At 54.3% G+C, this 17,597-nt stretch overlaps 1 protein-coding gene across 1 annotated transcript; it reads left to right on the top strand.

Moving 5' to 3' along the window:
• The first annotated feature begins 6,857 nt into the window (after positions 1-6,857).
• On the top strand, positions 6,858-17,289 carry LRRN4 (leucine rich repeat neuronal 4). Its single transcript, XM_008256295.4, has 5 exons — positions 6,858-6,998; positions 7,607-8,273; positions 9,595-9,799; positions 13,208-13,345; positions 15,411-17,289. The coding sequence occupies exons 2-5, from the start codon at positions 7,616-7,618 to the stop codon at positions 16,636-16,638; spliced, it is 2,229 nt and encodes a 742-aa protein (XP_008254517.2). The 5' UTR covers positions 6,858-6,998; positions 7,607-7,615; the 3' UTR covers positions 16,639-17,289.
• The last annotated feature ends 308 nt before the right edge of the window (positions 17,290-17,597 follow it).

Genomic DNA, 17,597 nt, shown 5'->3' with positions numbered 1-17,597 from the left:
AGAGAGACATTTATCTGCTGGTTCATTCCCCAAATGGCTGTAACAGCGAGGGCTCAGTCAGGCCAAAGCCAGGAGCCTGAAACTCCATCCAGATCTCCCGCATGGGTGACAGGGACCAAGCACTTGGGCATTGGCAGGAAGTTGGAGAGGAAGCAGAGCAGCTGGATCTCAAACCAGTGTTCCTGGGGACCGCGGCTTAACACACTGGGCCACGACACCATAAAGAGGGTTTTTTGGGGAGAATATTGTAAATATGTTAGGTGTAGATAGCTGATGGTTATACAACATTGTGAGTGTATTTAGCGTCACTGAACTGTACACTTAGCAAACAGTTACAATTTAACAAACACTTATAACTCATTGGCCAAAACAAAACACGAAACTAGGCCCCACCCAACCACAAAGACCAGGAAGCTCAATGCTACCAAGTGGTCTGAAGAGTGGCAACCCAAAAGATGTGGCAAATGGCACCAGATTACAGATTATCCCCCAGATAATCTTCCCAGTCTTCCTCCTGCACTCCGCCTCTGTGGCTCTGCTACCCCCACCACCCATCCTGCCTCGTCACACCTCCATTTCTTTGCACCCACAGGGTCCTCTTCTCAGGACACTCTTGGGCACATCCATTCTGACTATAGTTTCATTTTTTCTCTCTTTAATCTTGTAGGAGGAGAACCTGGCAGTGTTTACTCTTTTGTTCCTGGCTTCTGTGAGCTTCATCTGGGTTGCTCAGCTTGGAAGAGTTCATTCTTTTTGGTGGCTGTGTTCACCCCTTTTCCTATTTCCAGCCTTTGGAGTTGTTATAGTCTGGGGTGTTCATGAATAAAGTTGCTATAAACATTCTTTGGGTAATATATGCATTTTCATTGAATATAAGTGCAGCAGCACTTATATTTGCTGCACAAAGAATGGACATCAGCTTAGCCTTCATAGATACTGCCGGTTTGCCAAAGCTGTTGAACCAGGTGACACTCACACCAGATGTGTGTAAGAGTTTTGTTGGCTCCACGAACCTGGTAACACTTGGTATTGCCGGTCTTTTTAATTTTGGCCATTCTGGAGGCTTAGATTGGCATTTTCACAGTGAGCACTGTGTTGAGTACATGCTCATATGCTTATAATACAGCATGCATTTATGCATTTCTTCACCCAAGAAAATGTGATTGATCAACCACATTGTGTACAAGTTGCCATAGCAATGAGAAATAAATAACACTCAAGCTCCAGGAGATTCCTTATCATGGCTTTGTTTGTGCAATTCATGCACTTTCGTTTTTGGGGGAAAAATTCCTTAACGTATTAGAAGTCTAAATAAATACACAGACAAACTTGCTGCGGAAAATCCTGAGTAAAAAAACACAACTGATCAGAAATGGAAGAAGGGTAGGACGCAGTTACATTCATTCATTCAGCTCATGGAAAATGGAAGTAGAAGATAAGTTTCTTTAGGTGTAAAACATTTTGAAGTTCATGCAGGTTTTTCATAATGTGCAATCTCATGGGCTTTTTTTTTTTTTTGCCTCCTATGACATAGGCACGCATGGTGTGCAGGTACTGCCAGACACTGGGAATGCAGAGGCAGCAAGCCGGACACATTCCCGGCGCTAATGGAGCTCAGGGTCAGCCCTTTGGCTCTGGCGGGAGGCTCCTGCTGTGCCGCTTCTAGACTGGCAATTGCTTGAAGGCAGATTCCAGTCTTGCCCATCTCTGAACCCCTGTTTTATAGATGAGCACCTGAACCCAATTCATTTACACCATGGATGAAAACTCCGGGACAGGTGGATGCTGAAGAAGGCAGACAGTTGGCCAGCTGCATGGCAGCAGTGTTGGGATGGGGACGCAGCACCGTGGGCCCCAGTGAAAGGTCCTTTTCACCCTAGGATGCCACCTCTGGCTGTGGTAAGTTCCAGAATGTGGTTTCGGAAAACAGCCCATCTACTGTCTCATCTCACTTCCTACAAAATAAAGTGGCCGGCCAGAACCAGAGCTCTCATTTCAGCTGAACCCTTTTGTCTTTCCCAAGGGATTTCTTAAAAGGGCCTCAAATGGCATCTTTTAAAATTCTACGCATTCTACAAATCCTCTTCTTGGAATCTTACTGTTAATGAGTGACTCCTCAGTAGGAAAATAAATGTAAATCCCAACCCATTACTATTTTATTTCCTCAAGATCAGTTCGTTGCAGGCTGCAGGTGAGCCAGCTCACAGGTCCTGGTCCCCACCCACTGATAGCCTGTTTTGCATACCATTCCAGAGAGGAGACTTGACAACCTGGTACCATCTCCTCCCACAATCTCCCTCCCGTTCCCTGGCTTATCTCTGCTGTCAGAGAAGAATGCGGTCTGTAAGCCTGCACATTCCTTCTACAAAATCCCGGGAGAACTCAGCAGAGCCGGCTGGCATGGGGGGCCCAGCAGGGGTGGTTGGCTGAGCATCTTATCCAGTCTCAGCGCTGGGACACCCCACCTCAGGCTGCTAGAGCCTGACAGAACCCCAGTGGGAGGTCTCTGGGGCAGCCTGCACGGGCACATTTGTTCTCAGAGTTATGGGGTTGGGATGGGATAGCAGGGGTCAAAACCCCAAGGCAGTCTTCCCAGTGGCCTGACATCAGCAGGAAGAGGCCTGCATTGCTCATAGCAGGACAGGGAGATGGGGTCACCTGTGCCCAGAGTGGAGTAGTGAGGATCAGCTCACCCTCCCTTCTCGCTGCTCAGTCGGTCACCATGTGACCTCAGACAGTCCAGTAGCCCTCTCGGGGGCTCAGTTTTCTTCCTCTGAAATGGACCTACAGGGATGGGACCAGACAAACTCTTTAAAAAAACATTACTGGGGAGCACTGTGGCGCAGAGGGTTAAAGCCCCGGCCTGCAGCCCAGGCATCCCATATGAACACTGATTTGAGTCCCAGCTGCTCCACTTCCAATTCAGCTCCCTGCTATGGCCTAGGAAAAGCAGCCAAGGATGGCCCAAGTCCTTGGGCCCCTGCACCCACATGGGAGACCCGGAAGAAGCTCCTGGCTCCTGATTTCGGATTGGCTCAGCTCTGGCTGTTGTAACCATTTAATGGGGGGGGGGGGGGCTGAACTAGCGGATGGAAGACCTCTTTCTCTCTGTGTCTGTACCTCTCTCTGTCACTCTTTCAAATAAATAAAATAAATTTTTAAAAAATCATTTAGTTAGTTGAAAGGCAGAGTGACAGAGAGAGAGAGAGAGATCGTCCATCCAATAGATCATTCCCCAAATGGCCACAATGGTTGAGGCTAGTCCATGCTGAAGCCAGGAATGTGGAATGCCATCTGGGTCTCCCATGTAGGTGGCAGGGGTCCAAGCATTTGGGTCATCATCCATCCACTGCTTTTCCAGGCATGAATCTGTACTGTGATTTGGGATGCTAGCATTGCAAGTGATGGCTTACCCTGCTGCTCCACAAAGCCAGACCCACAAGACAAGTTCTAAAGTCCCTTCTGGGGCCAGTGTCAGGGTCCAGCAGGTTAAGTTGCCACCTGTGATGCTGGCATCCCACATAGGCACCAACTCAATCCCAGCTGCTCCACTTCTTTTTTTTTTTTTTTAACAATATTTATTTGTTTACTTGAAATCAGAGTTACAAAGAGATAGGGAGAGACGGGGGGTGGGGGTGGGGATCTTCCATGTGCTGGTTCACTCCCCAGATGTTGCAACGGCCAAGGCTGAGCCAAGCCAAAGCTGGGAGCCAGGAGCTTCATCCACGTCTCCCACATGGGTAGCATGTGGGCCATCCTCCACTGCTTTTCCCAGGCCATTAGCAAGGGGCTGGATCAGAAGTGGAAAAGCTGGTACACTAATCAGGGCCCACATGGGATGCTGGCCTCCTAAGCAGCAGCTTTACCTGCTATGCCACAATTCCAGGCCCACTGGCTGCACCACTTCTGATCCAGCTCCCTGCTAGTATGCCTGGGAGGATGACAGAAAATGGCCCAAGTGCTTGGGCCCCTGCCACCCACACAGGAGACCCAGGAGAATCTCCTGGCGCCTGGCTTTGGCCTGGCTCAGCTCCTGTTATTGTGGCCATGTTGGGGAGTGAACCAGTGGATGGAAGATCTCTGTCCCTTTCTATCTGTAACTCTGCCCTTCAAATAAATAAATAAATCTCCTTTAAAGAAAAAAAAAAGGTCCCTTCTAAGGCCAAAGATACATGACTCTGATTTTTGCCTTAAATACAGAAAAATAGCCAAGAATATTATTACTGTCTCGTTGTAGGTTATGGATTTACTAACACTCTAATTTTGTGATCCTCCAAGAGGGTTTTCTGCCCACAGATCCTGAAGAGTGTTGGGAATCTGGATTGGGAATTCTCTGTGGCTAAGTTTCCCACCTCCACCTCTACTACCCAACCCCAGCCTCCACCCTCACCTTATCCAGTCTCAGCACTGAGACACTGGAGGATCTGGGGTGCCAACTTCAGGCAGCCAATGAATTTCACTTTTACTATTCTGAGTCCTGCTGTACCCGCTCCTGGGCACCACTGGGGACTTCACAATCCATCACATACTTGTGGGTGTTTCCCCCAACAGCTGAACTCCACCCTGGGCACTGTGGCTACCAACACAAGTGCCACAGCCTGGTTCTCAGCAAGCCCTGTCCTGAGTGACAGAGGAGCCACAGCAATCTGCCTCAAGGCAGTGACCTATGTCACCTGGGCAAGACCGCCAAGGAAGACGTCCAATTCAGGGCCAGGGAGGCAAGGGAGGGGCTGCAGCGGATGCTCTCAGTGCCCTCTATGAGTTGCTCTATCTTGCTCAAAGGGAGCCAGACAGGCCAGGGAGTTAAAGCTGCAGGAAGAACCTTCGAGCTAGCATTAAGCAGGGGCTAGCGGGCACATACGCCACCTCTTCCTCGCCAGCTGCTGCTCACAGGGTCCGCAGCAGGGCTGAACCGCTGTTGCCCACAGGAACCACCAGTTCCTGCACATACTGTCAGTACCTTCCCTCCCCTCTAGGTGTGTGGGATCCCCTCCCAAATCAACTGCCTGCGCCCAAATCCTTAACTCAAGGCCTCCTTTTGAGGAAACCCATGCGCAGTATAGAGGAATGAGCTAAATGGAGACCAAGGTGATAAGGGGGGTGGCACCTGGGCAGGCAGGGGGGACCAGCTCAGGGAGAGGCACTGGGGTGCAGGAGGTCGCGTGGCACTCAGGGTGGTGCAGCATTTGGCGTGGCATCTGCAGGATGCAATGTTGTAGGGACCTCAGCTTCCTCCTCCGAAGGGGACAAACACTTCAGTCATCATTTCCTGGCCTCCAAGAAGTGTGGAAAGAGGAGAAGGGGCTGGAGGAGAGAGCCGGGGCCTCTCCAAGGATGCCGGATAGGGCGCACCCTGGCGTCATCATCAGTCCTAGGTCCATGGTGACCAAGAGACCAGCTTTGCGTATCCTGAGAATCAACCACAAAAGGAAATTTCCCCCTGTCCTGGCTTCTTGCATGATTTGGATCAAGCTAAATATTTGAGAACTGTGCTCTTGTGCAGAATGGGAATATTACAGCGTCACATGCTGCAGTTTATTTAACCCAGCCACTAAGGCAGCCAGCTCCCGGGTTGTGCACTTCAGAAGCTAGTCCACCTCCGGGAGCCTCAGCTTCCTGATCTGTGTTATGCAAATAACAGTAAATGGAGAGAATTCAGTGAAACAATGCATAGGGCATGAGGCTCTGGCTACACTAAGTGCTCAATTTTCAATATTTTAGAAGAGAAAGGCAGAGTGACAGAGAGGGAGAGAGATCTTCCATCCGCTAGCTCACTCCACAAATGCCAGCAACAGCCAGGACTGGGCCTAGGCTCCCTGGTGGTGACAGTGTTGGCCCCAAAAGGGGGTGGGGGGATGGGAGGGGTGGGGGAGGGGCAGACAGGCCTCTCATTGCCCCGCTCAGGCACAGGAAGCAAAGCTTCTGAGTAGCAAGGCCACCAGCTGACACCAGACTGAAGGGAGACTTCTGAGGCTGTGGGAGGCTTCAAAGGCGCCTCCAGGGACTTCCAATTATCTATTTATCCCAGCAGGCCTGTTCCCCCCAGTAGGACTGGCAGGAGGATAGATACGTGGTGTTCTGGTCTCAGCGCCCGTCTCCCAGAGCTGGGGATAGGGAATCCCAGTCACTTCTCAGGCCGTCCAGGGGGACAGGGTGAGGCGGCCGGCGAGCAAGATGATCGCTCTCCCCAGGGCTCTGGAGGAGCAAAGTGGGTCTGCTGGAAGCAACCGTGCGGGAAACCAAGCTCTTTCAGCAGCAGGTCCGGAGACCCAGCGCTATGGGTAGTCAGGATCCGCCACCCCAGCCACAGGGCAGAACTGCTCCTGGTGCCTCTGCCCCCTTCATGCATCCTCCCTGTGAGAGAGCGACGCACACCGGCGCTCAGCAGCCCTGCGGCAACCTCCTAAACTCTCCCTGTGGACCCCAGGAGCCAGGTCAGGCTCACGCTGGCCCAGCCTGACCTGGCTCCCAGATCCCCTCGCCGCTGGCTGCTTCTTCCTGTGCATCTCTGCAACCCTTCTCTGACACCCTCCCTCCCCACGGGTAAGGGGGCTGTCTCCCTCTTCCCGGCCCACCATTCAGCCGCCAGCCTACCCAGGAAGTGGGAATCACTTGGTCAGGAGGACCGGATCCCTTGGTGGAGACAGCCTTGTGGCCTCTGCCTCCCCAAGTCCCTTGGCCCACTAGCTGACTCCCGCCTGGGCAGGGCGGTGGAAGGAGAGGCGAAGCGGGGGGGGGGGGGGGGGTCCAGGCCCCAGAGAGGAGGAGAGAGACGGGGCATTGAGGGTGCAGGAGGAGGGGAGGAGGGGCCGCAGGACCTGGAGTGTCTCAGGCCCTCCCAGGGATGGGGTGGGGGAGGGGCGGCGGGGAAGCAAGCCTCCCTCTGGAGTTGAGCTCCGAGCTGCTGCCTCGGTCACCGCTTCCTGGAATCTATAAACCAAGCCTGAGGACGGCAAAGGAGCTTCCAGGGCCGCCGCGGTCCCACAGGACCCTCTCCGGTGAGTGTGACCTGCTGCCCCAGTCTCAGGATCCCTCGCACTGCCTGGGCCCCCCATGAGCAAGAGGGAGGCCCTGCCCCTGGCCCCTGGCTCCTGGGTGACTGCTCAGCGCTGAGGTGGTCAGCAGCCAAGGTGTAGGGACACACAGGTCTGTCTGCATTCTGGGGGTGGGGGGCATGAGGTGAGGCAGTGACCTCAGGGCCAGGGCCTTGCCAGGCCAGTGCAGGCCTGATCCACCCCAACCTGATCTCCCAGCTGCTCCATGCAGTCCTGGGTTCCTTGGGGGATAGGGCTGCCACAGGGGCCCTGGCTTTGGTTGGATCCCACATAGCACCAGGAAATGTTTGCCGCCAGGGTCCTGAGCCTCACAGCTGTGTGGGAGACGGCAGGCAGTCCTGAGAGCCTTCTAGGAACAGGAGCTAGAACATGAGCTTTGCAACCTAGGACGTCCGGGGGCTAGACAGTTGTAATGGGGCAGAGTCACACCCAGCGGCCTCCAGAGGACCTCCGGGGCCTGTGCTCCTCCAAGAGCCGGAGATAGTGGGGAGCTGGCACGTTTGCTCCTTTATTGCTGAGGTTAATGGGCTGTCCTGCTGTTCCCTCCCCAGCCACGCGCCATGTGGCAGGTCTTGCTGTTTCTGCTGCTGCCGCCCACGGTTCTGCGCCCTAGCCGAGCAGAGCCGTCCCAGGGCAGGGTCCCGCTTTTCCGGATCACTCAGTTCCCCTGGGGTAGTGCTGGCAGCAACGCCACGGGCTCGCCCTGCGAGGGGATTCCCTCCGCGGGGGCCACGGCCTTGACCCTGGCTAATCGCAGCCTGGAGCGCCTGCCCAGCTGCCTGCCACCCGCGCTGCGTAGCCTTGACGGCAGCCACAACCTGCTGCGCTCCCTGAGCGCGCCGGAGCTCGGCCACCTGTCGCAGCTGCAGGTGCTGACGCTGCGCCACAACCGCATCGCCACGCTGCACTGGGGCCCCGGCGGGCCCGCCGCGCTGCACACGCTGGACCTCAGCTATAACCGCATCGCCTCGCTGCCGCCGTGCGCCGGGCCGGCGCTGCGCAACCTTCGCGCGCTGACGCTCGTCGGGAACCCGCTGCTGGCGCTGCAGCCCCGGGCCTTCGCCTGCTTTCCCGAGCTACGGTTCCTCAACCTCTCATGCACTGAGCTGGGTCGCGGGGCCGCGGAGGCCATCGCCAAGGAAGCGTTCGCGGGGGTGGACGGCGCGCCGCTGGCCACGCTGGAGATCCTGGATCTCAGCGGCACGTCCCTGGAGCGCGGTGAGTCGGGTGTCCTGCCCGCTGGGCGTGGCTGCTGGGGCCAGGGAGGGCTCTCCCAAGGGATGACCTCTTCACCTAGTTCATAGTGGAACCTCCAGTTAGCTCCAGCCCCACTTCCGGAGCAAGCCAGCGGTGTCTGAACGGCCACACAGAGGTTAATGCCCAAGATGTGGGAACTCTTCCAATCTCCACATCTGAACCCAGGCATTCCAGATCACTGTGTTCTGCTGCTCCCGCCATAGCTGGAAACGTGTGTGTACAATGGAGACGGGAATCCTTGGCTTTGGGGCTGGTTAGTGCATGAACTTGGCACCAGGCAGTTAGCATTAGGTGACCTGTGATTGTTGAAAATTTCAAACACGGCACAGGGAGGGAGGTGAGGTCAAAGGATGCCCTATATTTGGTGTCCTTTGATTCACAAGATTGGTTTTGTTACTTTAAAAAAAAAGATTTTATTTATTTATTTGAGAGTCACAAATACAGAAAGAGAAGGAGAGAGAGAGAGAGAGAGAGAGAGAGAGAGAGAGAGAGAGATCTTCCATCTACTGGTTCACTCCCCAAATGGCAGCGACAGCCAGGCTGGGCCAGGCTGAATCCAGGAGCCAGGAGCTTCTTCTGGGTTTCCCATGTGGGTGCAGGGGCCCAAGCACTCGGGCCATCTTGCATTGCTTTCCCAGGGCATTAACAGAGAACTGGATTAGAAGTGGAGCAACAGGAATGGGATGCCAGCATTGCAGAAGGAGGCTTAACCCTCTACCCACAGCGCCCAGCCCAATTTTGTTACTTAAAAATAAAAAATACCCTTCATGTGTCTATAACCACCTGTTCTACTACAGACACAGAGAGAAACCAGGAACAGAAATTACAGCGCACAAGGGGCACGTTCTCCCTTTATTAGCAGGGCTCCAAAATGAGGTCTGGGAGCCTCTCCCAGCCTTGCTTCCCCTCCCCTCCTTATTGATTTGCCTTTAAAGTCCCCCACCCTGGAAGCCGTCAGGGTGTAGTCAGCCTACTCTGTGTGTGGAGTTTAAGAAGCTGGGGCAGCAGCAGCCTTGGAGACAGTGTCCTGGGCTCAAGTCTCAGCTCTGTCTCTTTCCACCTGTGGGGCCTTGGCCAGTGAGCTCTACCTCTCTGGCTTTGGGAGCTGGGAGAGAGGAATGACTGATTCCCCCGAGGGCCCTTCCAGCTGAGATAGCCGAACTTCTGGGGTTTCCAGAGCCCCTGGCTGTGCCCGTTCTTGGCAATGACCTTCCCTGATGCTGTGCTGGCCTCCTGGGCTTGCTCCTTCCTGGGCAGTGGACAGGTGTCTTGTGTGTTTCAGTGGAGTCCGGGTGGATGCGAGACCTGCCGAACCTCAAGTCCCTCTACCTAAGGGGGATGCCCAGGCTGAGGACCCTGGAGGGGGACATTTTCAAGATGACGCCTCACCTGCAGCACCTGGATTGTCAAGACTCCCCGGCACTGACCTCTGTCCACACGGCCATCTTTCAAGATACTCCTCGCCTCCAGCTTCTTCTGCTGCAGAAGTGAGTGTTTCAGAGACACATCTCAGTCGCATGGCCAGCAGTTGTCCGTTACGCTGTGTTGAATTTTACAGAGCCTGCTGGACCTTACTTTTTCTCCCATGGTCTTCCCAGTCCTCTCTGGGGTTCTGTTCTTCCTCACCCCCTGGGTGATACCCTGAGCAGGTCCCAGATCACCCAGCCAGCCTAGTCACTGTGCAGCTCAGACAGGCCACAGTAATGTTAACCTCACCAATGCTTGGGCTTTTCAAGTTTCTTTTTGGCTGAGCTGGTAAGTGTGCAGTGGAAGGGGTGATGAGGACCTCCGGGCTCTCTCTGTCTGGACCCACCTCCTTCTCCACGTGTTCTCCAAGTTCAGTGCTTTCCAGGGCCTGAGCAGGTCCAGGATATCAGGAGGAAGGCTAAGAGGATGGAGAGATCTTACTTGCAGTTGGGATCTGAGGTTGGTGCCCTCTGGCCAAGCAGATGTCCAATGTGTTCTTGTACTCACTCTTTTTGTCCTAAGATTTATTTATGTGAAAAGCATAGAGAAAGTGAGAGCAAGAGAGAGAGAGAGAATCTTCCATCCACTGGTTTATTCCCCAGATGGCCACAGCAGCTGGGGCTGGGTCAGGCCAAAGTCAAGAACCTAGAACTCCACCTGGGTCTCCCACATGGGTGGCAGGGACTCAAGTAGTTGAGCCGTCTTTTGATGTTTTCGCAGACACATTAGCAGGGAGCTGGATCCGAAGCAGAGCAGCCGTAGCTTCAACCAGCACTCTGATAAGGGATGCCAGTGCTGCAGGCAGCAACTGAACCCACTGCATCACAATGCCGGCCCCTATGCTTACTCCTTTTTCCCAAGAGCAGCACTGTCCTAACTTCTAGCAGGAAAAGGACTCATGTGAAGACGATCCCAATGCTCCCTCTCTCCTTTGGGATTCACATATGGGAGCCGGGAAGCAGGCACCTTTGCGCTCCTGTCAATCCCACTGGAGCCAATTCTGTTTTCTCTGCTAGCTCTATGTAGCCTCTTGCCCTTGGCTTTCTCACATGTGAGTCAGACCATGTCCTTGTATCCCCCAAATCCTGAGGGACATCAGGGGTCCTGAAGCCCCTTCCCTCATTTGGCTTAAGGAGTGAGGTGGCTTCCTTGGGCTCTGGGGAGCATCTCCCTTCTGCCCATGTTGTGGTCAGGGCGAGGACTTTATGGAGCCTCCAGAGTGGTCTTCAGTGCCCGGTTTCTTCTACTTTCGGATCTGGTCTCATAGAGCTTAAGGATGAATGATGGGTCAATAAACCCACCTCTCAGTCCCTCCCCTTGTTCTGCACAGGGGGTCTAGTATGGCCCTTCAGCACAGGGAGGCCCTCGGGCATTATTCTCAGCCTTTTATAGTTTCTGTTGAACTTGAGCCTGAAATAATCCCATTTTTAAATATCCTGTTATTTGACACCTTTTTTTTTCTGTGACATTGACCATGTATAAAATATTTGAAATGGAAATAATATTAAATCTTAGTTCAGCTATGAGATTTATGTTGGCCAACCCACTTAGAACCTGATCTTTTTTAAAGAATTATTTACTTATTTATATATTTATTTATTTGAAAGGCAGAGAGAGTGAGAGAGAGAATCTTCCATCCACTGGTTCACTCCCCAGATAGCTGCAACCGCGAGGGCTGGGCCAGGATAAAGCCAGGAGCCAGGATCTCCATCCTGTTCTCCCACGTGGGTAGCAGGGACCACTGAGGGCATTATCCACTGCCATGCAAGCACATTAGCATGGAGCTGGATCAGAAGCAGAGCAGCCCAGGTTTGAATCAGCACTGTGCTGTGGGATGTTGTTGCAGGTGGCAGCTTACCCTGCTGTGTCACAGCACTGGTCTTGTAGCCTGATATTTGTCAACAGGTAATAATAATACCTTTCCCACCTCCCTTCAGGGCCCAGTGAGATAATGAAATGAAAGCGCAACAGAGCTTTGCAAATGTTGTTAGATGAAAGTATTGTTATCGGTTGAAATCCCTGGAGAATCTCAGGGTAGGTCCCATTTTACACAGTGCCTCCACCAAAGATGGGATTATTCTTCCAAAAGAAGGATCAGTGAGGCACCTTCAGGAAGAACGTGGTTGGTCCATGTCTCGAAAGCTCATATGTGTGGGTGTGGCTTAAGTTCCAACGTTAGTGGCATATGTACATGCCTAGTGTTGCCAACATGGAGCTGTCACCTTCCCACAGACCAGAAGTGATAGAGCAGATCTGGGTGGCACTGCTTTCCTCGTCCCAGGCGTCAGCATCTGCTCCCAAGCAGTATGAGGAGGGAGGTTACCAGGCAGGTGGAGGAAAGCCATCCTCTGATGGGAAGAGACTTGAACATAAAAGGCACCTCATGTTGCTCTGATCAGTTATAATGGAAGCCTTGTTAAAGAGGCAAAATCTGGGAAGACCAGTAGATTCTGGGAGTGGGGAGAGTTGAGACCAAATATTCTGGGATTCTAGGGGAGACAAAGGAGAGAGCCAGGAGTGGCTCTGCCATTGTGAGGTGTGGTAGACTCTGCAACTCTGGGGACACATCCCTTTGCCAGGTGGTTGCAGCTCCTCTCCCATTTCATGGAGTTTCTGTCTCTACCTCTTGAAGCTGAGGTTGGCCAGATGACTTGCTTTGGTCAGTGGGACATTACCCAGTGTGATGTAAGCAAAATCCAGAAAGACTTGAATGTTGGAGCTCACCTTCTCCTGCTGTCGGGGACCCCTGCACTACCATGTGATAGCCTGGGCTAGCCTCCTGGGTGAAGAGGGACACGTGGAAGGGTCCTGGTGCACTTGTTGATGCTCCAAGTACATCAGGCCTCCTAGATTGACAGGCCCAGCTGAGCTGGCCCAGGCCACAAGAACCACAAAGCAGGAGCCAACCTATGGGATCATGTGAAAGAATATTGATGCTTTCAGCTATGTGGTTTGGGGAATATTTTCTACCTAGCAAGAGCTAACTGACGCTCTCCAGTGAGGCATCTTCCAAAGCACTGGGGTTGCGTGCCATCAGCTGCAGTCTGGCTTCGACAGTGTATGTTCAGTTGTGCTGTCATTGAGACTGTCTGTATTTCTTGTATCTGGTCTGTAAGTAAAGAGTCTACTTTTGTGTAGAGATTTACATCCATGAACACTTTCATCATAGAGGACTCTTTTATATCACCAGCGGGCAGGGGCATATGGTCCCCTTTTGATTTGGAGGATGATATTGATTGATTTGGATTAGTATCTTCATTTCAGATGGCCATAAATAAATAAATAAGATAAATAAGTCCAAGGTCATTAAGGGTTTTCTGCAAAGCAATATCATTTAGTTTCTAATAGCATGGTGTTTTCCTGTGACGCTGCCATGCCCCTGGGAATATAAAGCCTGATTTAATTGATTTTGTGTGTGTGTATTTCAGCTGCAACTTGAGTTCTTTCCCGCCTTGGACCCTAAATTCCTCCCAGCTCCTATCCATCAACCTCTTTGGCAACCCCCTCACTTGCAGCTGCGAGTTGTCGTGGCTCCTCGCGGATACAAACAGAACTGTCCTCAGCAGGTAATACTCTTAAGATGGCAAATGGCAGAGGGGCCAGGGCTAGCCTGCAGGAGCTTCAGCTCTCCCTGCTTAGCTCGCACTCTGGTCACTGTGTCTGGACAGGGCGGCTGTCCCCAATGTGGTCACATAGTAAAGGGGCAAGGAGCATGGAAAAGTAGAACTGGGACGATTTTTTTAAAAAAAATATTTATTTATTTGTTTGTTTATTTGAAAGGCAGAGTTACAGAGAGGCAGAGTCAGAGAGGCAGAGTCAGAGAGAGAGAGAGAGAGAGAGAGAGAGGGAGAGAGAGTGGTTTTCCATCCACTGGTTTTCCATCCCCAAATGGTTGCAACAGCCAGCCGGGGCTGAGCTGATCCGAAGCCAGGAGTCAGGAGTTTCCTTCAGGTTTCCCACATGGGTGCAGAAGCCCAAGCACATGGGCCATCTTTCGCTGCTTTCCCAGGCCATAGCAATGAGCTGGATCTGAAGTGGAGCAGCTGGGACTGGAACGGGCACACATATGGGATGCTGGCACTGCAGGCAGAGACTTAGCCCACTATGCCACAGCGCTGGCCCTCTGGGATGATTTTAATGGACCAGGCAAGGAAGTGGCTGGCACTCCTCACTTCTACACGCACTGGCCAGCAGTCCATGAAAAGGCCACACCTAGCTGCCAGGGAGGCTGGGAAATACTGTCTAGCTGGGTACCCAGTGGGAAAGACAGCTAGCTGGTCTCTGCCAAGGAGGTGTTACTGTTGCCCCATTTCACAGATAAGGGAAAGGGGAACCCAAAGAGATGTTGAAATTCATGCAGCCACTGGATGGAGGAGGCAGGAAACATCTTCCTCCGAAACTGTTACTAACCACTGGGCTCCCGTGCAAACCCAGTGTAGAGCCCGGCCTCCTGGTCCTGGGCAATTCAGCCCAAGGCCAGTAGCTTCCTGTGAGGCAGGGAGGAGAAGAACTGTGGAAACTGAGGGCTAGATGAGCTGTTTCTGCAGTGGGGAGCCATACCCAGGCTCGCTCCCCAGGTGGGGCTGGGCTGCTGGACACCCCAGATCCTGAGCACCAGCTGACTGCTCCTCGTTGGGAGACAAGCCACCAGCTTCGTCCTGCGGGGTTCTTTTCTTGCCTCCCTCCCAAGCCTGGCTGTGAAGTGGGGCCCTGTCAGGGTCCACCCCCACCCCAGGCTCTTTGCAGTCAGGTTTCACTGTGGTGCTAATGAAGAGCTTCCCAGGGCAGCTTCTTGAACCAGAGCCTGGCTTCATACTGTTGATTTTAGATGAGTTTCTTAGCCTCTCTATGCCTCTACCCTCTCATCTGTAAAATGGGAAAAGTAGTGCCTGCCTAAGGTAGAGCAGATTAAATTAGTCGGTAGGGGAAATCGTGAAGAATAACCCTAGCACATGGCGAGAACTCAAAATGTTAGCTACCGCAGGTGGAGCAGCCCTGCTCTGCGTCTCAACTCCAAAAATGCTTCAAGTCTGAAATTTTCTGAGCATCGACATCACAAGTGGAAAATCCCACTCCATGAAAACTCTGTTGCATGCAGAAAATTATTGTCAAATATTGTATAAAGTCACCTGCAGGTTATGTGTCCATGGTGCGTAAGACACTTAGATGAATTTTGTGTTTAGACCTGAGTCCCATCCCCAAGATACCTCATTATGTAGATGCAAAAAAAAAAAAAAAAAAAAAAATCCGGAAACCCTGGAAACGCTGAAGCATCTCTGAGCGTGAGGGTGAACGCCCTTGCTGGCGCTCACCGCCAGGGAGCAGACAGGTGGGAACCGAGTAGCGCAGTGGGCGCTGCCACGCACAGAGCTTGCCCGGGTTAGGCCCCGCCCTTCGCAGGCCCTGGTGTCTCGGATAGTTAGTTCCTCTTGCTGAACTTGCGTTTCCTCTCCGCCCCGTGGGAGTGGTGACGGGAGGAGCCTCGGGTGTCTGGAGTCTGTAGCAGGGGTACCGCAGAGGTGTGCTGACAACGCTTGGCGGGAGGTGACGCCCGCACTGAAGATGTCTCGTACATCCCTGAAGCCGGACAAGGTCTAACTATTGACTCCCCCTCCTCTCCCGCCCCCTTAGGGCAGCAGACACCAAGTGCGCCCCCGCTGCGGGATCCAGTGGCCCCTTCCCGGCCCCTCTCTCCCTCCTACAGCTGCACGTCGTGTGCCAAACGGACCAAAGCACCACCCCTCTTGCTCCAAATGCATCCTCCTTCCGCGGCTCCATCCACGCACCATCCATACGGGGGCTCTCCACCGGCTCCACTCAGTCTGCAGGGGGCCAGCGGAGCGTCACCAAGGCGCCCTCGCTCCCGATGGCTCCTCTCACTGGAGCTGCGGGGCCGCCCAGCGCCATCGGGGAGGGGACCGCCGCCTGCACCCCCAGCCGCGCAGAGCGGTACAGCAAACCCAGCGTCCCACCCAGGGCTGCCAGCACAGCCGAGAGCCAGTTCCGAGGAGCAGCGGCACACGGTGCGCACCTTGTCCGTGAGCCTGGCAGTTCAGCCACGTCCACGCCGCCGGCCAGCCAACGCCCCGGACCGGTCCCTGCTTGGCGGGACCCTTTGGGCACGCCCCAGCCCCAGTCGAGGACGCGGGCAGGCGCCCAGGCTCCCCACGCAAGCCCTTCCCAAGGCGAGATCCCAGTCTTGCTGTTGGACGACTACAGTGACGCCGAGGAGGGGACGTCGGCGGAGGTGGGGGCACCTCCCCGCGACGTGGAGTGCGATTACCACCCCTGCAGGCACCTGCAGACCCCGTGCGCAGAGCTGCAGAGGCGCTCGCGGTGCCGGTGCCCCGGCCTCAGCGGGGAAGACGCCGCCCCAGACTCTCCGCGGCTGCAGGAGGTGTCCGAGACGACCGACACGTGGGCGCTCGTCCGCTGGTGCGCCCCCAACTCGGTGGTGCGCGGGTACCAGATCCGCTACTCCGCGGAGGGCCAGGCGGGGAACACGTCGGTGGTGGGGGGCATCCCTGCCACGGCCCGGGAGCACCCGCTGTACGGGCTCGCGCCGGCCACCACCTACCGCGTGTGCGTGCTGGCGGCCAACCGCGCGGGCCTGAGCCGGCCGCAGGCCTGGGGCATCAGGAGCCCGTGCGCCGCCTTCAGCACCAGGCCCAGCTCGGGGCTCATCCTGGCGGGGCTGTGCGCCACCAGCGGCCTGCTGCTCGCCTGCAGCCTCGTGCTGGCCGCGTGTCTCTGCAGGCGGTGCCGGACGCCACGGCCCCCGCAGCCACAGGACACGCACCTGGTGGCCTACCGAAACCCGGCCTTTGACTACCCGCTGAAGCTGCAGACCCTCAGCTAGCCCCGCTTCCACCCTCCCATCGAGCTCCACTGGGAGCAGGAAGGAAGGCGCAGAGGCTGCCAAGGGGCGGGCGAAGCCAGCACGCGGGGAGATTGACAGTTGCCCAGGCCGAGGGACAGCTGCTGGCCCTGCCTCCCACGTTCCCAGAAACCTGGCTGTTGGCGTCAGACCACCCCCTCCCCATCACTGCAGGGAACATTGGGAAAAGGTTGCGTTTATAAGTTAGCTTTACTGCCTTTTCCTAAGACTGAGTGCTCGGTGTCTAGAGGCCCCCCCCCTTTTAATTAGAGAACCCCACAGCTCTATCTAGAAGCCTAAGTCCATCAAACAATGCCTTAACCATTCTGTGCCATCATCCTGTATGAAGAAGGCCCACGGAGACTTCTATTGGGCCCTACCTCTACCACTGTTGGTAATGTTGAAACAAGCATTGAGTTGATACAGAATTGCAAACTTGGGACTTAACAGAGGGGTGATTTGTGTCTTGGTGTTGGATGTGTCTACTACACACGTTTTCACTTCTATACAGTTAGGTGGAAACTACTGAGGCTCTATTTCTAGGTTTCAATTTTCAACATTAGCATTTGTTAGTTTCCTATGGCTGCTGTAACAAATGACAATAAACTGGGTGGCTTGAACAACAGAAATTTATTTCCTTGCTGCGAGCATTGTGGCACAGAGGCTTAAGCCGCCCCCTGAATCTCATGAGCACCAGTTGCAGTCCCAACTGTCCCACTTCCAGTCCAACTGGAAGTGGACTGGAAGTGCACCTGGGAGAGCATTGGAAGATGGCCCAAGTGCTTGGGTCTCTGCCACCCATGTGGGAGATTGGATGCAGTTCCAGGCTCCTGGCTTTGGCCTGGCCCAGCCTTGGCTGTTGAGACCACTTGCGGAGTGAACCAGCAGGCGGATGTCCCTCTCCTTCCCCCTCTCTCTGTAACTGTGCCTTGCAAATAGTC

Source organism: Oryctolagus cuniculus, chromosome 11 (genome assembly GCF_964237555.1).
Source record: "Oryctolagus cuniculus chromosome 11, mOryCun1.1, whole genome shotgun sequence".
Taxonomy (NCBI): domain Eukaryota; kingdom Metazoa; phylum Chordata; class Mammalia; order Lagomorpha; family Leporidae; genus Oryctolagus; species Oryctolagus cuniculus.
This window is presented reverse-complemented; position numbering and strand designations above follow the sequence as displayed.

Bases quoted from the DNA above. Each gene is read 5' to 3' on its own strand.
- LRRN4 (XM_008256295.4), top strand. From the start codon at position 7,616: ATGTGGCAGGTCTTGCTGTTTCTGCTGCTGCCGCCCACGGTTCTGCGC. The intron at 8,274-9,594 runs GTGAGTCGGGTG...TGTGTGTTTCAG, and splicing joins CGGCACGTCCCTGGAGCGCG to TGGAGTCCGGGTGGATGCGA. The intron at 9,800-13,207 runs GTGAGTGTTTCA...TGTGTATTTCAG, and splicing joins CAGCTTCTTCTGCTGCAGAA to CTGCAACTTGAGTTCTTTCC.